The sequence below is a fragment of the Vombatus ursinus genome, unplaced genomic scaffold (genome assembly GCF_900497805.2).
Source record: "Vombatus ursinus unplaced genomic scaffold, bare-nosed wombat genome assembly UNPS02004573.1, whole genome shotgun sequence".
NCBI classification, from domain to species: domain Eukaryota; kingdom Metazoa; phylum Chordata; class Mammalia; order Diprotodontia; family Vombatidae; genus Vombatus; species Vombatus ursinus.
Genome location: NW_020944351.1, coordinates 1,189,227 through 1,208,658, shown reverse-complemented (window position 1 = coordinate 1,208,658; position 19,432 = coordinate 1,189,227). Strand labels below are relative to the sequence as shown.

The 19,432-nt window shown below is 38.8% G+C and overlaps 1 protein-coding gene across 1 annotated transcript in view; it reads left to right on the top strand.

Moving 5' to 3' along the window:
• Positions 1-567: 567 nt before the first annotated feature.
• HPRT1 (hypoxanthine phosphoribosyltransferase 1) overlaps positions 568-19,432 on the top strand; it is a 31,451-nt gene continuing 12,586 nt past the window's right edge. Inside the window, exons 1-3 of the mRNA XM_027837826.1 lie at positions 568-758; positions 16,263-16,369; positions 17,718-17,901. Of these exons, the coding sequence (XP_027693627.1) occupies positions 732-758; positions 16,263-16,369; positions 17,718-17,901 (318 nt within the window). The 5' untranslated portion in view covers positions 568-731. The remainder of the gene's footprint in view (positions 759-16,262; positions 16,370-17,717; positions 17,902-19,432) is intronic.

The window sequence follows — 19,432 nt, the reverse complement described above, 5'->3', positions numbered from 1 at the left end:
TGAGATTGGAACCTGGGTCTTAGGAGGCTAGGTTTGGCGCCCTTACCACTGCACTGACTGCATCACAAGGCCGCAAAGAGCCAACTCATCCAGAGATAGAAAGAGGCTCAGTTTTGCAGAGTCCTTGGAGGAGGAGTGGGCACGGGAGATGGCGGGGGAAAAACTGGTAAGAGCTGGGGGTGGGGGTGGGGGGCAGATCTGGGGAGAAGAGGTGCTGCAAGTGTGCATGGGTTGTTTCCAGAATGCAAGGACTGTCTTTTTGTCTTAGCGTCCCTGGCGTTTGCCCGGTGCCTGGCACCTACACCTAGTAGGCCCTTAATGTGTGTTTTAATGGATGGAGTTGTATCCTGAAATAAAATAAAGGCGGGAGACAGTACCTATGTGAGTGTATGTGAGTGTGTGGCTCGGCTCATGCCTGCCTGCCGCGGGGCGGGCGGGGGCGAGCAGAGTCGAAGTGGGGGAGGGGAGCACAGAAAAGTAGATTGAAAAGGGAGGAGGGAAGGGGCGGGGCGGCAGAGGAGGTGGCTTGCAGAGTTGGCGGGCGGAGTCTGCGCCATTTCAGCTCGGAGCTGGGGCTGGCACGGTCGCATCTTGATCGCTCCCTTGCTCCCTCGCTCCCTGGGCGCCGCCTCCTCTTTCTCCTCCTACTCTTCTTCCTCCTTCTCCTCCACTGCTTCTGTCTCCTTCTCCTCTCCTTGCCCGGCCGCCGCCGTCGAGCCTCCCGCACCGTCATGGCGAACCTGAGCCCCAGCATCGTGGTGAGCTGACCCCGCCGTCCCTGCCCTGTCCTGCCGCCTCCTCTTCCCCCACCCCCGCCCGCTACCCTACCCCCCCTGCCCGTCCCTGCCCGCAGACCCCCATCTGGGCGTCCAGGAGGGCTGGGGGAGCGATCCTTGGGAGAAGGGGGCTGGGCTGGCATAGACTGGGCTAGACCAGACTAGACTAGACGGGGGGCGGGAGGGGGGCGCGCGCGCTGCCCTGCTCGACTTCGCAACGTGGGCGGCTGAGGGAAAGGGAGGGGGGCGGTCGAAGGAGCTAGAAAGGAGGGAGGGGGGCTGCGCTCCAAAATGCGGGTTATGAAAGAAATGGTCACCAGCCATGTTGGGGGGGGAATATGCGGCCACCAGGCTGGCGGGCCATAGAGGATTTGGGGGGTGAGCCAAAGCACCCACGTTTGCTGCTGGACTTCTTTTAGGCTTGATAGGGAAGGGGTGCGGTATGGATGAGTGGAGAGGCCCCCAAAAAAGTAAGGGCGGAGAGAAATAAGCAGAGAAGGAGGAAAGCGCCTTTCCCCCCCCCTTCATTCATTGAGTATGATCCAGCAAAAGGATTTTTTAAATGCCACCAAATGCAAGCTAGGCACCCGGGGAGAGGAACCCACCACAGCTGCACTGACCGTAATTACCCTTTGGGAGCTTCTGTTGAATTTCCACTGTGTATAAAATACCCAGTGGAATATACCGTTTGACCAGACCTATTACACACACACACACACACACACACACACACACACATACCCCCGCCCCGTCCCTGCAGAGTTAGATTCAGCTTCTAGTAGCTTAAGATGAATTATTCTTTTTGGATTTGAGAAAGCATGAATCACCTGAACCAGGCAATTAAACCAGGAAAGAATGAACCAACTGAATCCTACAAAAAGAGCAAAATTGGGGAAATTTGTTTTATAAAATTCAACTATTTAATCAATTTAGTTCAATAAAATATTATTTAAATATTAAGGTATGCTTCGTGTAAAAGCACTGTCCTAGGCCGGGGGGGGGGGGGGGGTGGTTAATACAAGAAGGCTTGTGCCCCCAGGGAACTGAAATTCTTTCTGTTGAAGCTCCCACTATGTACATAGCACCAGGTAAGATACTGAATTTTCCCAAACATGGCCCCTCCTCACAGATAGCTATATTCACCTTTTAAAAGCTTGAAATGTACATCTTTTTTTTTTTTTTGCATTTGAGACAGGAAAACATTAATCAGTTTAAACCTATGAGAAGGCTTTTTCTTACGTATTATATTGGAAGGATTGCACATTGAAGAAATTCAATTTAAGTGTATTTTATTGATTTCCATCCGTTTTCTAAGTTCTGATGTATAGAGGATATCTGCAACTGAATAAGATTTGGTGTTGCTTATTTGTTGTATTGTGTAATTTAAAATGGATGAGAGTCAAAATTTTGCCCATCATGAGATGTTTTTATATGGGTAATCCCATCATGCTTTGTCTGCCATGTCTGTTTCCTTGGCTACCTAGGAATGATGTGTACCTTAAAAAAATAAAATGATAATTTCTAACTAAAAGGCGATTTATGCAGCAAGGGTGAGAGGATTCATTTTTATTTATTTGTATGTAATTAATAAGTGCTTTGGGTGTTATATGTACTATATAAGGTGCATAGATAATGTGATATGTGCAGTTGCTCTCTTAATTTGAAATCTGTTATTACTAGTATGTTAATCCCTGTGCTAGAATTGAATTTCACCTTGGCAATAGGGTTTATTGAGCTATTAAATGTGTCTTTTCTCACCTAGAGTCCAGCAGCTGTGCTAGCAAGGATTAGAAATTAGACTGTAGATGTTCAAAAATATGCTTTAATGTGTTCAACTAAGAGCTATGTGCATTTAAGAAACTAGAATGGTTTGCCACTCCCACTGTATGTCTTTATTCTATGTTATATGATTAATCATACAGTATTTATCTGGATAATGCAGGTGGGAACCATAGGCAGAATGGAAGGCAGGAAGATGGAGCCTACCATAATCCAAAAGGGGGGGGGGGGGGATCTGTTGCTTTGCTTTTCAGTACCTGGGGTTTGCTAGGCAGAAACTGGACTGCGGATTTTTTTTCCATGATGCAGACATGATGGCAGTCATCTGCTAATATATCCCCTTCTCTTCCTACTTACATGCTTTATTTTATGGACATTAAAAGACCACAGGAGCATGATTTCTCTTTCTTTGTTTCACTAAAATACAAATAAAAGCAGCAGCTGCCATTTTTAAAAAAATATTAACATCAAAATGATGTTTAGTCTGGCAGATCAACAATAAAAATCAGAAATAAAGAAAATAGTCAAACATACCCTCCTGCCCTTGGCTACCTAATTAGTCTGGAAACATAATGACACTGTTACAATTTTAACAATATCCTAGGATCATAGACTTCAAGCTGAAAAAAGACCTTTAATTGATCGTCTAGTTATCTTGACCCCCCCCCCCCCCCCCCCATTTTACAGATATGGAAACTGAGGCTCAGAAAGGTTAAATGATTAACCGAAGATCAGACTGACAGTAAGTGGCAGTGCTGGGATCTAAATTCAGGGGACCCCCTTCAGTTTTTCTGCATTGGGCTGCCTCCTTGACTGTTTTGTATTCCTATGGTAAATTTAATGATTTTTAATCAGGGAAGCCACATAAAAGCCTTTGAATTAGGTAAACATTGGTTTACCCCTTCCTTCTCCCCCACCCCTCCTCAAGGCCACCCATGCCTCATCCTAGTGTGGAGGGCACCCCGTGGACTCCTAGGCAATGCCAGTCTAGCCCAAGCTTCCATCAGGTTTTACCTAGCTTAAAAGGCTTTTTGCCTGAAGACAGACCTGTGTATCTAACACCTGAAGACCAGTTTAGCTAGGCTCCATTCAGTCACGTGCTAAGGACAAAAAAGAAACAAAACAAGCAAAACAGAAATAGGCCCTGCTCAAGGACCTTAACAGTTTGAATTCTGAGAAGCTTATCTGAAGGGCTCCAAGGCAAAAAAAAAAGAGGAGGGATGGTGGGACAACTCAGTGATGCTGTTTCCTGGGGCCAGGGACTATTGGCCTGTTAAAAATGCTGATTTTACTTAACACTAGCTGTGTGACCCTGGGCAAGTCACTTAACCCTTATTGCCTCACCAAAAAAGCAATAAAAAAAAAAGAATGCTGATTTTAATCATTTTACCTGCTTTCTTAAGGTCCAAGTTTCCTGACCACATTTAATTTGTCAAAATTGCTCCTAACGACCCACATCCTAAGCCATAGAAGGATCTTCTTATGAATCAGGGGAAGGAATTAAACCCCCCCCCCCCCCCCATCAGATACTTGAAGAATTCTAGTTGTTGAGTGGTTTTTCAATTGAGTCCGACTCTCCATGACCCCTTTTGGGGTTTTCTTGGCAAAGATACTGGAGTGATTTGCCATGTCCTTCTCCTGCTCATTTTTCAGGTGAGGAAACTGAGGCAAGCAGGGTGAACTGACTTGCCCAGGATCACACAACTGTTAAGTGTCTGAGGAAAAACTGTAGTTATCTATGAAGTATTTTAGTACCACATATATGACTACAATTTCTTTGGGGTAAATGAAAGCAGGATAAGATGATTTAATAAGTCAGTTTAGTATTTTGCATGACTATACATGTAGAACCTATGTCAAATTGCTTGCCTTCTCAATGAAGGGGGGAGGGAGAGAATTTGGAACCCAAAATTTGAAAGAAAAAAAAAGTTAAAATTGTTTTACATGTAATTGGGGGAAAATAAGATAAATTATTTTTAAAAAGTCAACATTTATTAAGCACCTACTGTGTGCTAGGCACAGGACATACAAAGAAAAAATGAAAGTCACAGGTCCACAAATAAGCATCAAGTCCCCAAAGTAAATTTGAAAAGGCAGTGTGAGATTGTAGATGGAGTCTGGCCTTGGAATCAGGAAGATCTGGGTTTGAATCTCACCTCAGACACTTATTAGCTGTGTGATTTTACAATTTCTCTGGGACCCAGTAAATCTGTAAAATTGAGGGGGTTGATTCCTTAACCTCTAAGTTCCCTTTCAACTCTCTATGATCCTATGATAAATTGAAGAGGGGAGAGATCACTAACAACCACAGGAATCAATCAAAAAGCATTTATTAAGCTCCTACTCTTTGCTAGTCATTGTGGTATGTGCTTGAAATAGAAAAACAAAAGGAAGAGCAGGGGAGGCTTCATGGAGGAGGTGATCCCTGAGCTGGGCCTTGAATAAAGAGGAAGATTCTGATAGTAAAAATATTAAAATACAAACACATAAATAGTACTAATTTGTGAGACTTATTATAAAATAAAATTATGAGAGTGTCTATAAATTTAATTAACATTTAAGATTATGTAGCTCAGTAGTTACTAACAGCCTTAATGAAGCTCTGGGCTGTCTCAGTTGATCTCAAAGGGTTATCAAAATTAATTTCATGAGAATATTTTGTGCATTTTAATTCCCTTTAATGTAAAAGGGAAATCTACCATAGAGTGCCTTTTGCACAATGAGGATCTCTTGAAATCAAAGAAATAAGAATATGTCACAGTTCTAAAAGGTTGAAAAGCATTGCTAGATATAAGTAACATAGACTAGCTTATTTGTATTAAAGACTGTGCTTCTCTTCACCCTGGGGCTGCTCTTTGCTGCCATTTTTGTCTTCCTTGTTTGGGGCCTCTGTGTTAATCCTGTTGCCATCTTTTGACCATGGCATTTAGAGATCAGCAGCCACAAATGGTGAATTGATGGGGTAAGTGCAGACTGCTTCATTTCCTTGTTTTCTGTCAAGGTTGCTCAGAAAGAAGATTATTTTACATTAGGCATGAGCTGTATGCATACATAAATCTTCTGTACACCATCGATTATGTAGGTGAATCACAAAATTATTGAAAATGTGTTATGCTTGTTTTATTGGAAAATAAAAGGTATTTTCATATCTTCCATGACAAACTAAAGCACATATCCCTTGAATTTTAGACTGAATTTCAATTAATTGTTCGGGTTTGTTAGCTTTGGCTGTGTTGTAAATGTAAAGTATTAATTTTTTATTGCTAAATGTCACTTTTATCTGTATTTAAGTGACTGAGGATTTGTTGACTGTTTGCTCAGGTAGGTTAGAATTTGAAATTTTTGAATTTGTTTTGGAAAAGAGAGCTGCAATCATTTTTCAGGTGCCTGGGTGAACACTTGGCAGTAATGGGAAACTGTTGGCCTGACTTCCAGATATGGGGCTTGGGGTGCGAAGGTGGGATCTGGACAAATGTTCCACTCATTTTTGAACAGTCTCACTCTGATTTTTCACTCTCAAACAAGATTTTGAGAGAATGAGCCTTGATTAATCCTTGGGCTTCTTCGTTTTTTGTTTGGAGATTTTTTTTTTTTAATTCTAAAACACACACACACAAATTTCCACACGCACAACAAAAGATAAAAAGGAATCCCTATATGACACTATGGATCTCTGTTTTGGACTGTTGGCTGATTTTTAAAATTATATAATTAATTGTATACATTCAAAACTGTCTTACTGGTCTGGGCTTCCTTCTGTTCTTTTTAGCATTTTTTTTTTTTACAATACCTTGTTTTGGCAGCACTACTAAATCCCCTCCCCATGATTTCTCCCCAACTCCCATTAAAAACGAAGAGAAAGAAATAAGTACAGTTGAGCAAAATGAGTCCCCAGGGGCCGTGTCTAAAAAGGTCTGTCTCTATACTTTTTGTCCATTACCTCTGACTTCCTCATAGTTCCTCTGAAGATACGGTTGGTCGTTGAATTGGTCACAGGGCTTTGAAAGCTCTTTTTCTTTACACTGTTGTTGGCCTGGTTTAAATTGTTCTTCTGGTTCTGCTCACTTCATTATGCATCAGTATTCTCTGAAATCATTGGTTTTGTCATTTCCTGTGTCGTAATAATCTACCACAGTCATTTACCACAATTTGTTTAGCTGGTGGCTCAATGGACAGAGTACTGGACCTGGAGTCTGGAAGACCTGAGTTCAGATCCACATATTAGCTCTGCAGACTCCTTGAGGGGTCCCTGAGACCATTTGAGAGGATCTGAAAGATCAAAACTATTTTCATAATACTAAGACGCTATTAAAATATATACCATATGAAACATTAATACTAAAATATAAAATACTGCCAATTTAATTGCTCCTCCCTTTTCCAATTACCTATCTGTGAAGCTGGAATTGTTTCTTAAACTAAAACCAAAATCATATATCACAGTAGACTGAATAGGACAAGAATATCTTCTATTAAGCCAGGTATTAAAGAGATTTGCAGAAATACATAAAAAAGTACCATTCTTCTCACTAAAATTATTTTGTTTTGGGAAATAGTTATTTTCATTAGGAAATGTTATTTAACATGGAACAGATTTATTTTTCTTTTTTAAATTTATCTGTTTTAATTTCTAATGTAAATATACACATACCCTATAGAGACAAAACTTCTTTGGGTCCTCAATAATTGAGATCCTGAGACCAAAAAGTTTTATCTAAGACAAGCTCAGCACACCCCCACTCCTTTAGATTCTAGTTCTTTGTTGTTCTGCACCTGTGTGCTTGTGACTAGACCTACCCTGTATAGCTATTAAGTTTTAATTTATCAATTGGCAATAATTTTTGTAAATCTGTCCCTTCCTGTACCCTACCATTGAGCAATTTTTTTAAGAAACTGGAGAAATAAAGCTCTCTAGAGTCCAGTAAAACAAATTTGCTGCATAAGCTAGCAAAACATTCCCACGTTAGCCATATCTGAAAATGTATGTCTCTGCATTTTTAAGTTCATCACTTACCATCTTCATTCTTTTGGACTTTTCATTAGATTGATCAGGTTTCCATAGAAGTCCTTCAAAGTTGTTTCTCTTTATATTGTTATTGTATGGATTGTTCTAGTTCTGTTCACTTTGCTCTATATTTGTTCAGAGCTCTTACCAGCTAACTCTAAAATTGTCCATTTCTTAGGGCAAAATAATATTCTGTTAGTCGTTTCCCAAAGGAAGGGTACCTCTATATGCTTTTCTTTTTACTCACCCTCTTCTTTCTTTCTACAGTAATGCATTCCTTTTAACTTCCTTTTTTCCTCTCTTAAAAACTCACAAAATAGAACCAATCTCCCCTTCCTCTTCTGTTTTTCCTTAACTCCTTTAATATCCTTTAAAGATACTAAACTTCTGAAAGGACACTTGTTTGTTCTCTCCCCTGTGAGAGACTGTTAGCACTACATCATAATACAACTTCCAATTATTCAAATAAATTTACTTTTCAGAGTTTCTCTGAATTCTTATGTTTGCATTTCAAAGTTCCTCCTCAGCTCTGGTCTTTTTATCAAGAATGCTTGTAAGTCCTATATTCCATTAAAAGTACATTTTTTTCCCCTTGTGAAAGATTATACTCCGCTTTGCAGGACAAGTTATTCTTGGCTGCAAGCCTATCTCTTTTTCCTTTCAGAATAGTATATTGCAAGATCTCCTTGTTTCTAGAAGAATCTGCCAGGTCTTGTGTGTTCAACTGGAGTTCTTGAACTGCTTCTTTCTGGATTTTGCAGTATTTTGTGTTGATTTTGACTGACGTTCCTGAGACATTTCCTTTTGGGGTCCTTTCTTCTGTCCTCTGATTCTAATAGATCTTAGGATTTCTAATTTGGAACTAAAAGTTTCAAGAATGAATGTTAAAAATTGTTTTTACATGTAACTGGGGAAAAATAAAATACTAAAAAAAGGCTAAAAAATAAATATATGATTCAGTGATTCATTTTTACTTGACTTTGGCTGTTACTGTAACTGATAGGCAGTATTATACAACTCAATTATTTAGATAAAAATTACCACAATTTTGTCGAATATTATTCTGTTACATTTTTTTTACTTTGAAAAGCTTCCAATTCCTTCCAAATGCTGCTAAAGTAAACCATAATTTTTTGTATTAAAAAGAAGAAAAAAAATAGTGCCTAGGCTCTTTTTTTTAATTATGGGTTTGGGGAAGGCAAAAGATTCTTAAATTATCTCCCCTTGACCCATTTTCCAGGTCAGTTGTTTCTGATGTCAGATCCCTTACATTGTATTACAGTTTTTTCTTTTTTATCTTGATTTTGTTTCAATATTGTTTTTAGGGAGTCCATTTCTTGGGTTAGATTTGCTACTTTTTCTTCTAAGCTACTTGGCACATTTCTTTCCCCCAAGGCTTTGTTTCATTTTTTAAAAAATCTCTTGCTTCGTTTTTTTCTAGGTATTCATGCAGTCCTCGTGGACCATCCTTTTTTATCTGAGTTTCTGTTTACTGTTTTACTGTTTTCTTTCACGTACTGCAATCATTTTTCAGTCGTGTCTGACTCTTCCTGACACCTTTTGGGGTTTTCCAGACTCCAGGCCCAGAACTCTATCCATTGTACCACCTAGCTGCCCTTTCACATTGCGGGTGCTTGATAAATGCTTGTTACCTTCCCCTCCTCCCTCTTTCCTTCTTTTGGAGGAATATCAAAATTTGCATTAGTTTTATATATAGGTCAGCGTCTGATTTACTCCAGCTTGAGTTCCTGAATTGGGGTTTTGTGTTAGGGAAAGGTTCCAGCTCCTTCTGCACTTGGCTTTTGGGTGGGGTGCTCTTGCTCTGTGTTCTTGTGCTGACCTTCACTTCCCAGAGTTAGGGCATGCTCCCCCCCCCCATCTTTGAAGTTCAGAGCACTGGATCTTCAGGGGTGGAAGAATAGGGACTCCTAGGGACTCCTACTGTGCTGGTCTGAGTGCTCCACTGGCCTGACCGCTGTCCTGGTCCTTGGAGCCTTCTAATGACCTCACCCTGGTAATTTCTCTGGTTGGGCTGGTGAATGGTTGTACTGGCGTAGCTGGGGGCAGGGTGGCCTCCTTTCCTATTCTGGGGACAGAACTTCTGGCTGGGTTTTTGTGCAGGTCTAGGGAGGAAGAAATCACTCAGGTTTCTAATGTGATTTTTTAAAATCATTATTCAGTCTGGTGCAGATTTCAGTATTTTGCTGGAGTATATGGGAGCTCAGTGGTTTGGCTCCTGTTTAGGCAGCCATCTTTTCCAGTTTGGATGAGTCTCCTTAGCCATTTGCTGAAGATTGCTTGAGTGGGCACTGATTGAACTATTTGAGAAGCCAGACATGATGGCTTGTGCTGTCATTGCTTAATAGACCTTCGAAACTGGATGCTATCCCTGTGGTTTTCCTGACCAAAATAACCCTCCTTGTTTACCACTGCCCACTATATGCTATTAATTAGAATTATTAATTCTCTTATGCTATTAATTAGAATGTAAACTTCTCGCTTGCAGGGACTGTGCTTTTTTTTTTTTTTTTTTTTTTGGCAATTGGGGTTAAGTGACTTGCCCAGGGTCACACAGCTAGTGAGTATCAAGTGTTTGGTCTGAGGCTGGATTTGAACTCAGGTCCTCCTGACTTCAGGGCTGGTGCTCTATCCACTGTGCCACTTAGCTGCCCCTGGGCTATGATTTTTGCATCCCAGGCACCTAGCCCTGTATTATACCTGTGTTTGCCACCTTCTCAATGAAAATACTGCCCTTCTTGCCCAAGTTTTCTTTTCTTGGTGAATCTGAGTGTTATCTATGCAAGTGGTTGCAATGCCAGCTTTCTGCAAGATGCTCCCTGTTAAGATCTCAGGGTTCAGCCAAGTTGGTCTGTGACCTCAGCGTTCAGGCTATAGTGCTGCATTGAGAGTGTCAATGGAGCACTCACACATCCCAGCAAGAACCATGGTGAATGGGAGTCAAACCAGAAGGAAAGGTAGGGACTGAACACATTTTGGGCTAATTGTTTGAGTATCAAGTATTATCATCATCATCATCATCATCTTTTTTTTTTTTTTTTTTTGGCAAGGCAGTTGAGGTTAAGTGACTTGCCCAGAGTCACACAGCTAGTGAGCGTTATATGTCTGAGGCTGGATTTGAACTCAGGTCCTCCTGACTCTAGGGCCTGTGCTCTATCCACTGTGCCACCTAGCTACCCCGAGTATCAAGTATTATTTACACATTTGATGGTGCATTGGATGCTGGCAGCTTTATTATTATTGCTAAAACAAAACAAAAAAAAAGAAAAACAACCAAACCCATAAACCTAATTATTTACATTAACACTTATAAAGATAAAAATAAATTAATGACAGTGCTATTTTATTTTGTGTAACAACTTGCACTAAATGAAATGTCATATCAGTATCTCATTTGCTCTTTACATTAACAAAACTAAAGATCATAATCCTAAATATTAATTATTAGTATTTACAAAAATTACAAAGATAATTTAATTAAAAATGCTATTTTGTATAGCACCTTACAATAAATGAAATGCGCTCATGGCCATTATTATCTCATTTTCTCTTCACAATCTTATAAACTAATTGTAAATGATAACAGAATTGTAAATGTAAAAATACCTTAACAAAATTCTAACAGAAATGATATTAATAATTTGTATAGCACCAGGCAGTTAATAAAATGAGTTAATAGCTTCTATTTCATTTGCTCCTCATAACATTAACAAAGTGGTAAAGATCACAGTCCTAAATACTGGTTATTAACATTAACAAAATTATAAATGTAATATTAATAAGTTAATAATAATGCCATTTTATTTTGTGTGGCACCTTATATTTAATGAAATGGCCATTATCTAATTTCCTCCTCATAACAATCCTATAAACTAATTGTTAATGTTAAGACTGTTGTAAAGGTAAAAATACGTTAACAAAATTTTGATAAAAAAAGAATAATAAATTAATAACAATGCCATGTTATTTTGTATAACACCTAGCAGTTAATGAAATAAATTTATATTATCTCGTTTACTCTTGACATTAACAAAATGTAAAAATCACAATCTTAATTTCTAGCTGACATTAACAAAATTATAATAACAACACCACTTTATTTTGTGTAGCACCTTGCAGTTAATGAAATGAATTTATATCATTATCTCTAAACAAAATGGTAAAGATCACAATCCTAAATACTAGTTATTAACATTAACAAAATCACAAAGCTATTTTAAGACTTTGCTGTTAATGAAATGCATTCATGGCCATTATCTCGTTTGCTTTTCACAGTGATCTTATAAACATCATTATAAAAATCAATCTTCAATGTTAATTAACATTAATAAGATTATTTAAAATTATATTAATAAATTAATGACAACCCTGGTTTATTTTGAATATCACTTTGCAATTAATGAAATGGATTCGTGTCATTATTAATAAAATTGTAAAGCTGTTTCAATCCCAAATACTAGTCACTAACATTAACAAAATTATAAAGATGTTAATGGTGCTGTTTTGTATAGCACCTTCCAGTTAATGAAATGCATTCATATCATTATCTTATGTGCTCTTTGCATTAACAAAACTGAAAAGATCACCACCATAAGTATTAATTATTAATATAAACAAAATCACAAAGGTAGTAATAACAATGCTATTATTTTGTTTTAGCACTTGGCAGTTAATGAAATGTATTTGTGGCCATTATCTCATTTGCTTTTCACCGAGATGTTATCAAGCAATTGTTAATGTTAGCAACACTATAAAGATCACAATCCTAATTATTTACACAAACAAAATTATGGATAATATTAATAAATTAATAATGCCATTTTATTTTGTGTAGCACTTTGCAGTTAATGAAATGAATTCATATTGTGATCTCATGTGCTCTTCATCTTAAAGTGGTAAAGATCACAGTCTGAAGTACTAGTTATTAACATTAACAAAATTTAAAAGATAATTTTAATAACAGTGCTAATATTTTGTTTAGCACTTTGCAGTTAGTGAAATGTATTCCTGGCCATTATCTCACCACATTACCTCACCATAATCCTATAAACTGTTACTTTGTAACTTTACATTGTAGAGTTCTACCCTAAATGCTATAATTATTAACAAAATTAAAATAATAACAAATGCTTATTGGCTTAAGAAAGTAATAACAATGCCATTTTGTTTTGTATATCACCTTGCAGCTAGTAATCATAATCCTAAATGCTATTAACATGAACAAAATCACAAAGATATTAAGACTGCTGTTCACAACGTACCTTCATGGCCATTGTCTGATTTGCTGTTCACAGCAATTCTGTAAACTAATTGTTTAAAAAAAATAATAAACCAATTGTTAATGTTAACAGAATTGTAAAAGTAAAAATACCTTAACATTTTAATAGGAATAATATTAATAACAATCCTATTTTATTTTGTGTGGTACCTTGCAATTAATAAAAATTAATTCTATCATGTGCTCTTCAGATTAACAAAATTGTGAAGATCGCAATCTTAGTTTCTGGTTCTTAACATTAACAAAATTGTTTGGATAATATTAATGAACTAATAACAATGCTATTTTATTGTGTGTAGCAGCTGGCAGTTAATGTAATGCATTCACAGCCATTTTCTCATTTGCTCCTCAAAGTAGTCCTGTAAACTACTTGTTATTGTTAACATTATTATAAGGATGATATTAGTAAATTGATAACAATGCTCTTTTATTTTGTGTAGCACTTTGCAGTAGTTAATGGAACTCATTCATATCATTATCTCATTGGTTCCTTGAAACATTAACAAAATTGTAAAGATCATAATCCCAAATGCTAATTAACATTTACAAAATTATAGATATTAATAAATTAATAACAATGCTGTTTTATTTTGTATAGCACCTTGCAGTTAGCAAAATGCATTCATAACTCTCATCTCATTTTTTGGCCCATCGTTATCTCCATTTTATAAACAGAGTACCTGAAGCTCCGAGAAGTTAAGCAGTTTGCCCATCTGCTTTAAGGTGTTGGACAGGTGGCATTCGAACTTGGTTATTTTCATTCCAAATCCAGTCTTCTTTCCCCAGCTCCCCCAGTGCCTCTCTTCAAACTTGAGCTTCTCTGTACTGAGGAAGCACAGATTTGACCATAAAATGACAGAATTTTAATTGGAAGGGACCTTGGGCCATCTAACCCATCCCATAAGGTATCCCCACTTTGATGTAACAGTCGTATATTTCCTATTTTCTTAACTTCCTGCGTTTTGTATTGAATTTTAAATGTACATCCCTTGATGGAATAAAAGCTCCTTGAGGGTAGGAACTGGTTTTGGTGTTGTCTTTGTATCCTCAGCACCTTCAAAAGTCCCTGGCTCATAGTTGGCCCTTAATCAGTGCTTTGTCTAAGCAGGCTCCTCATGTTCTGTAGAGGTGACATAGTCCTAGAGAGAGTGTTGGGCTTGGTATCTGGAAGCACCTGTGTTCCAATTCTGGCTCTGGTTCAACTAGTTGTGTGGCTGGGGAGGTCACAAACTCCTGAGCCTCCTTTATCCCCTGTAAAATTCAGAGAGTAAACCTTTTACTATATACCTCATGGCATTGCAGAGAGTGGGCTTAAATCAGTATATAAATTAAGTTAATTAGATGCCCGAAGTTTCATCACCAAAGGTGAATTCACTAGTAGAGAGGGAGGAAATCTAATTTGATTGGAAAATTAAACCGGGAGGGGGTAGACTCTTGTGTCAGTGCCTTGTTACTGAACCAGATTTCCCATTGTTGCTTAATCACTCTTTGTAAAGGGTAGTAACTATGGGAAGTCACTTGCTCTGTGTCACATAGTTCTGTCTGAAGTAGAGTTTCAGCTCTAATCTTCATGACTCCAAATCTAGCTCTCCATCCAGTCAGTTAGTCAACAAGCATTCATTAAGTACCTGTCAGGTGCGTAGGTACCTGACACTGTGCTAAGAGCTGCGAATACAAAGACAGGCAAAAGACAGTCCCTGCTCTCAAAGAGCTTGTAGTCTAATAGAGAAGACAATATGCACACAGACAAGATACATACAGGATAAATTAGATATAACCAACAGAAGGCAGGAACTTAGCATTAATGGGAATTGGGAAATGCTTATTGTAGGTGAGGTTTTATCTGGAACTTGAAGGCAGCCAGGGGAGCCAGGAGAGAGAACCTTTCCAGACATAAGGGATAGCCAGTAAAAATGCAGTCAGAGATGGAGTATATTATGTGGGAGGAACAGTAAGGGTGTCAGTGTCACTGGATTCCAGAGTGTGTGGCAATAAGTAAACTGTAAGACTGTACAGTTGGAAGAGGCCAGGTTACGTTAAGGGTTTTGAATGCCAAACAGGATTTTATATTTGATCCTGGAAGTGTTAGGGAGTCATTGGAGTTTTTTGCAGGGTGAGGGTAGTGTAACATGGTCAGACCTATGCCTTAGGAAGATTAATTTGACAGCTGAGGGATGGAGGGTAGACTGGAGTGGGGAGAGACTTAAGGTGGGAGGACCAAGCAGCAGGCTATTGGAATGGTCCAGGTGAGGTGAGAGGGGCCTGTGCTGGGCTGTAGGCAGCATTGTTGGGGGGGGGGGGTGTTGGATGGACCAAATGACCTCTGAAGCCCCTTCCAGCTCTAGGTCTATGAGCCTAAGTTGCAAAAAGAGGCAGGTTTAGGGTTGAATTTGAGGAAAACTTAATAATAGAGCTTTCCAAAAGTGGGAGGGGCTAACTGGGAAGATAATAGTTTCCCCTGCAGTAAAGGTCTTCAAACAGGGCTAGTGGTCATTACTTAATTGGGTATGTTGTAGAGTGGATTCTTGTTCAGCTTAGACCATATGGTCTATGGGATCTCTTCAGAGACAGATTCTGCAATTTTGTTAGCTTGAAATATGGTTTTCTAATTTCCTGATATTGCTATGCAGCCAATCACTCACGGCCCCTTACTTCCCCAACCTTATGCCTTCCAAGAAAAGCTCTGCTCTTCCGGTTTCAGAGCTGGAGGGGAGCCTTTGCCCTGGTTGATATTATTGGCAGAAACAGGAGCCTACTCAGACCAGGGAAATGGGGAAAGTCAGATTTGACATTCTGGGATTTTGTGAGTACAAATGGCTGTGAAAGACAACCAAATGGGACATTTGATATATTTCATTTTTACACCATCTAAATTTTCCTTCCCTCTGTATCATTCCCTTGTCCTCCTCCCAGGGAACCTTCTTGCAGAGCAAAGAATTGTTTTAAAGGGGGAAGAAAAAAAAATTTTTTTTTTTAAGCAAAACTGATCAAATGTTGGGGGAGAGGACATTGTAGGTTATGTTCTACACCCCCTAACTCCATGAAGCTGTGGTAGGACAGAGGTCTCTTCTTTAAAGACAAGCTTGTTCTTTGTAATTCATTTTCCATTGTTTTGGGACAATGACTTTGCAACTTGTAGTAGAGGAATCAATTATGGGTGAGATGGATGTTTAGCAGATGCTTTAGTTTCGAATTTCTGGCGATTGGGCTTAAGCTCAGGCCTCCACTGTGCTTCTTATTTGTCTGTAGACTGATAAGTTAGGACCTTGGGGAACAGCAGTCTCTTGTTACTCTTTCGGCTTGACATGTAACTGTTAGTCTAAGATCTGGTGTTCCTGGACCAGGGTCAGCAGCCTGTGCTATTTCTAGCCAAGCCCTCTTATTTTGGGGAAACTTTCTTTTTCAGATTGAAGATGATGAACCAGGCTATGACCTGGACTTATTCTGCATCCCTAAGCATTATGCTCAAGATCTGGAAAAAGTATTCATTCCTCATGGACTTATCATGGACAGGTCAGTGAGACTTTAAATTGATGCAAATGTCAAGTCTTTCCGAGTGTAATTTTTTTTTGGGGGGGGGGGGGCTAGGCAATAGGGTTAAGTGACTTGCCCAGGGTCACGAAGCTAGTAAGTGTTATGTGTCTGAGGCTGGATTTGAACTCAGGTCCTCCAGAATCCAGGGCCAGTGCTCTATCCACTGCGCCACCTAGCTGCCTCCGTAATTTACTTTTTAATCACAAAACTGATGTGATTTTTTTAAAGATGTTGGTTACTAATGTATGTAAAAGGCTTGAAAACTTTATTTTTTACAGCTAAAGGCATGTTGGATTTAGATAGGACTTAGGTTTTAAAACTAGACCATTAGGTCTCATCAGGAAATTGGCATGATGAAAGTAGAGTATTGAACTTGGATGTAGAATACTGAAGATATGGGTTCAAAATCTGACAGTTGTTAGCTCGGTGATAATGGGCAAGACATTTAACCTATCTAGTCCTTAGTCCTATCATCTGTAAGATAAAAGGATTGGACAAATTGGCCCCCAGGTCCATTCCAGCTTTACCTCTGTGATTGTTTGGGGCCTAAAGAAATTAAACAGCTGAGATTTGAACCCTGGTCATCTGAATCCGGGTCTAGTTCTCTTACCATTGTGTTATGCTACCTTTCTTATACTTCTTCATACTTTAAAATCCTCTTCACTTAAAAAAAAAACCAAAAACCAAAAGGCTGATGATGAAACAAATAAATACCCCTCTCCTTGGAAGATTTAGGTGGTGGACTACAGATACAGGACATCCATACACCCATCAGTTAGGATCCCCGTAAAGCTGATTTCTTTTGCTTAATTGTTGGGGGTGAAGTTGGAAAATGACTGTGAAAAACAAAAGTATCCAGGAAACCATTTTAAAATTAAAAAACATCATTGGATGGTGGAGCTCTATAGTGATGAGTATTACAGAACTGGAGAAGTGGAACCCCAGGTGAGATGCTGGGGAGCATGGGGAACACTTCTGTGAAAGTTCTAGAGTTGTATATTTGCTTTCTCATTACTGAGCAATGGACCAAATTAGGCTGTGCATCTGGAGCATGCAGACATTTTTCTAAAAATAAATGGTGTCATGTCTCCTGTGCAACAAGTTGCACTGAAGAAATTGATTGTTGGGTACTGTATCTGTCTCCCTGTATGCTTGGCTTTCAAGTGAATTGTTTTTTATCCTAATAAAATGAGAATTCTTGGGGGGGGGCAGTAAGGGGGTGGGGTAGATTAGTACAGTCCAAGTGGACTCAGGCTCAGAGAGTTTTAGGGAAGAGTGTTCAATATTAAACACATTCTATTAAATTCTTGGGGTTTTTTCTAATCAGGACCGAACGTTTGGCACGAGATGTGATGAAGGAGATGGGAGGCCACCATATCGTTGCCCTCTGTGTCCTAAAGGGTGGCTATAAATTCTTTGCTGATTTGCTGGATTATATCAAGGCACTGAACAGAAATAGTGATAAATCAATTCCTATGACGGTAGATTTTATCAGATTGAAGAGCTACTGTGTAAGTATATTTCACGTTGTTTAAGGTGATTGAAGAGCCCACTGTGGAAGGATTGTTAGGAATGTGTTTTTATGTGGGAACTGGAGGTTTTCTGTCCATTTTCTGTAAAGCTTGAGCCACTGGTTCTCTGAAGTACTGAATTCTGTGGTTTTCAGTTTCGTTTAGTTTGCTTTCAAGACAAAAGTAAATCTATGACTACCTGAATTTAAATAAGTTGTGGCTTTTAAAAACTGCCTTTGGCATTTGTAACATGTCTGCACTTGAGGTAAGTTTTTGTCCTCAGAGAATAGATTGGATTGTGAGTAGAAACCAAAGGTTACTTGGAGCTGAGCCTCAATAAGGTAGGTTACCTAATATAATTTTTTTTATAAAAACCTGTTTCCCAATCAGTAACTGTTATGGTCTGAGCAACTGTCTGAGCTACGATGAAGAAACCAATCAGATTTTGTTTTTGTTTTTTGCTTCCCACAGAAAGTTCTCTATTGCTTCTGAATTTCTGCAGAAGTAATTGAGTATTTAGTTGTCATGGGATGAATTCTCCATGAACAGTGAGAGCACTGTGTCCATTTGTGATTGATTATATATACTTTTGGGGGTCTTGGGACTCTTGTAATTTTCCATTGTAGAATTGAACACTTTTTTTTTCTAAATCATCATGCTGGAAACACTCTTTATTTTCATCCTGATTACTTTCTTCCTCAAAAAAAGCCTGTTATTTTTTCTCACTTCACTCAAAAGATCAGAGCCAATGTCATATTCACTATTTCTGTTCTTTACTCAGAATGGGTAGCACAGAAACTCCTCACGTGTGGGTTTTCTTTGAGAATGCTTTCTCTTTCAATTTGAACTGGGGTGTGGGAGTAGGCCTCATTCGCACAATGGTTTGCTTGTTTGAAGGAACTAATCCTTTGGTACTTATCTCTGTTGGCAATAGGCCAAACCATTTAGTGTGGATGTTGTCTTCCTCATCACCATCTTAAAGGTTTTTGTGCCAGCTCAAGCTCTGGCCAGACGTTACTCCATCCCGAAAGCTTCTTGTAACATGCCAGATGTTTCACTTGCACATTTGTTTAACTGCACACAAAATTTGAGAATCTTTGTGCTAAATAAGGGTCATTCATTTTTTTGTGTGCATGTGTGAGCAAGCAAAACAACACTTGCCCCCATTCATTGGCCGCAGCTGTTGGTGGCGAGGCCAACTGACCTCAAGATTGCAGCTGTTGCAAAGTTAAAACTTGTTGCAATATGTCTCCATTATGAGTGGGGTCCATGTCTCTTCCACTAGCCACCTGAGAACATTGGCATTGTTTTTTTATGACCAGAACTCATATGCCTAGGAAATTGGACAGAGAACTTTTCCTTTAACAGAGCAGAGATCAGTAGATGTCAGAAATAATTGTAGTGAATGAAATCCATTTATTTTGAACTAGGAAGTGTTAAGAATTAAATATTCTTTTCTAATGCTCTTAATAGCTGCACTTCAAGGAAGGGCATGTGCATATCTTAAGATTTAATTCTGTTTTTAAGATTT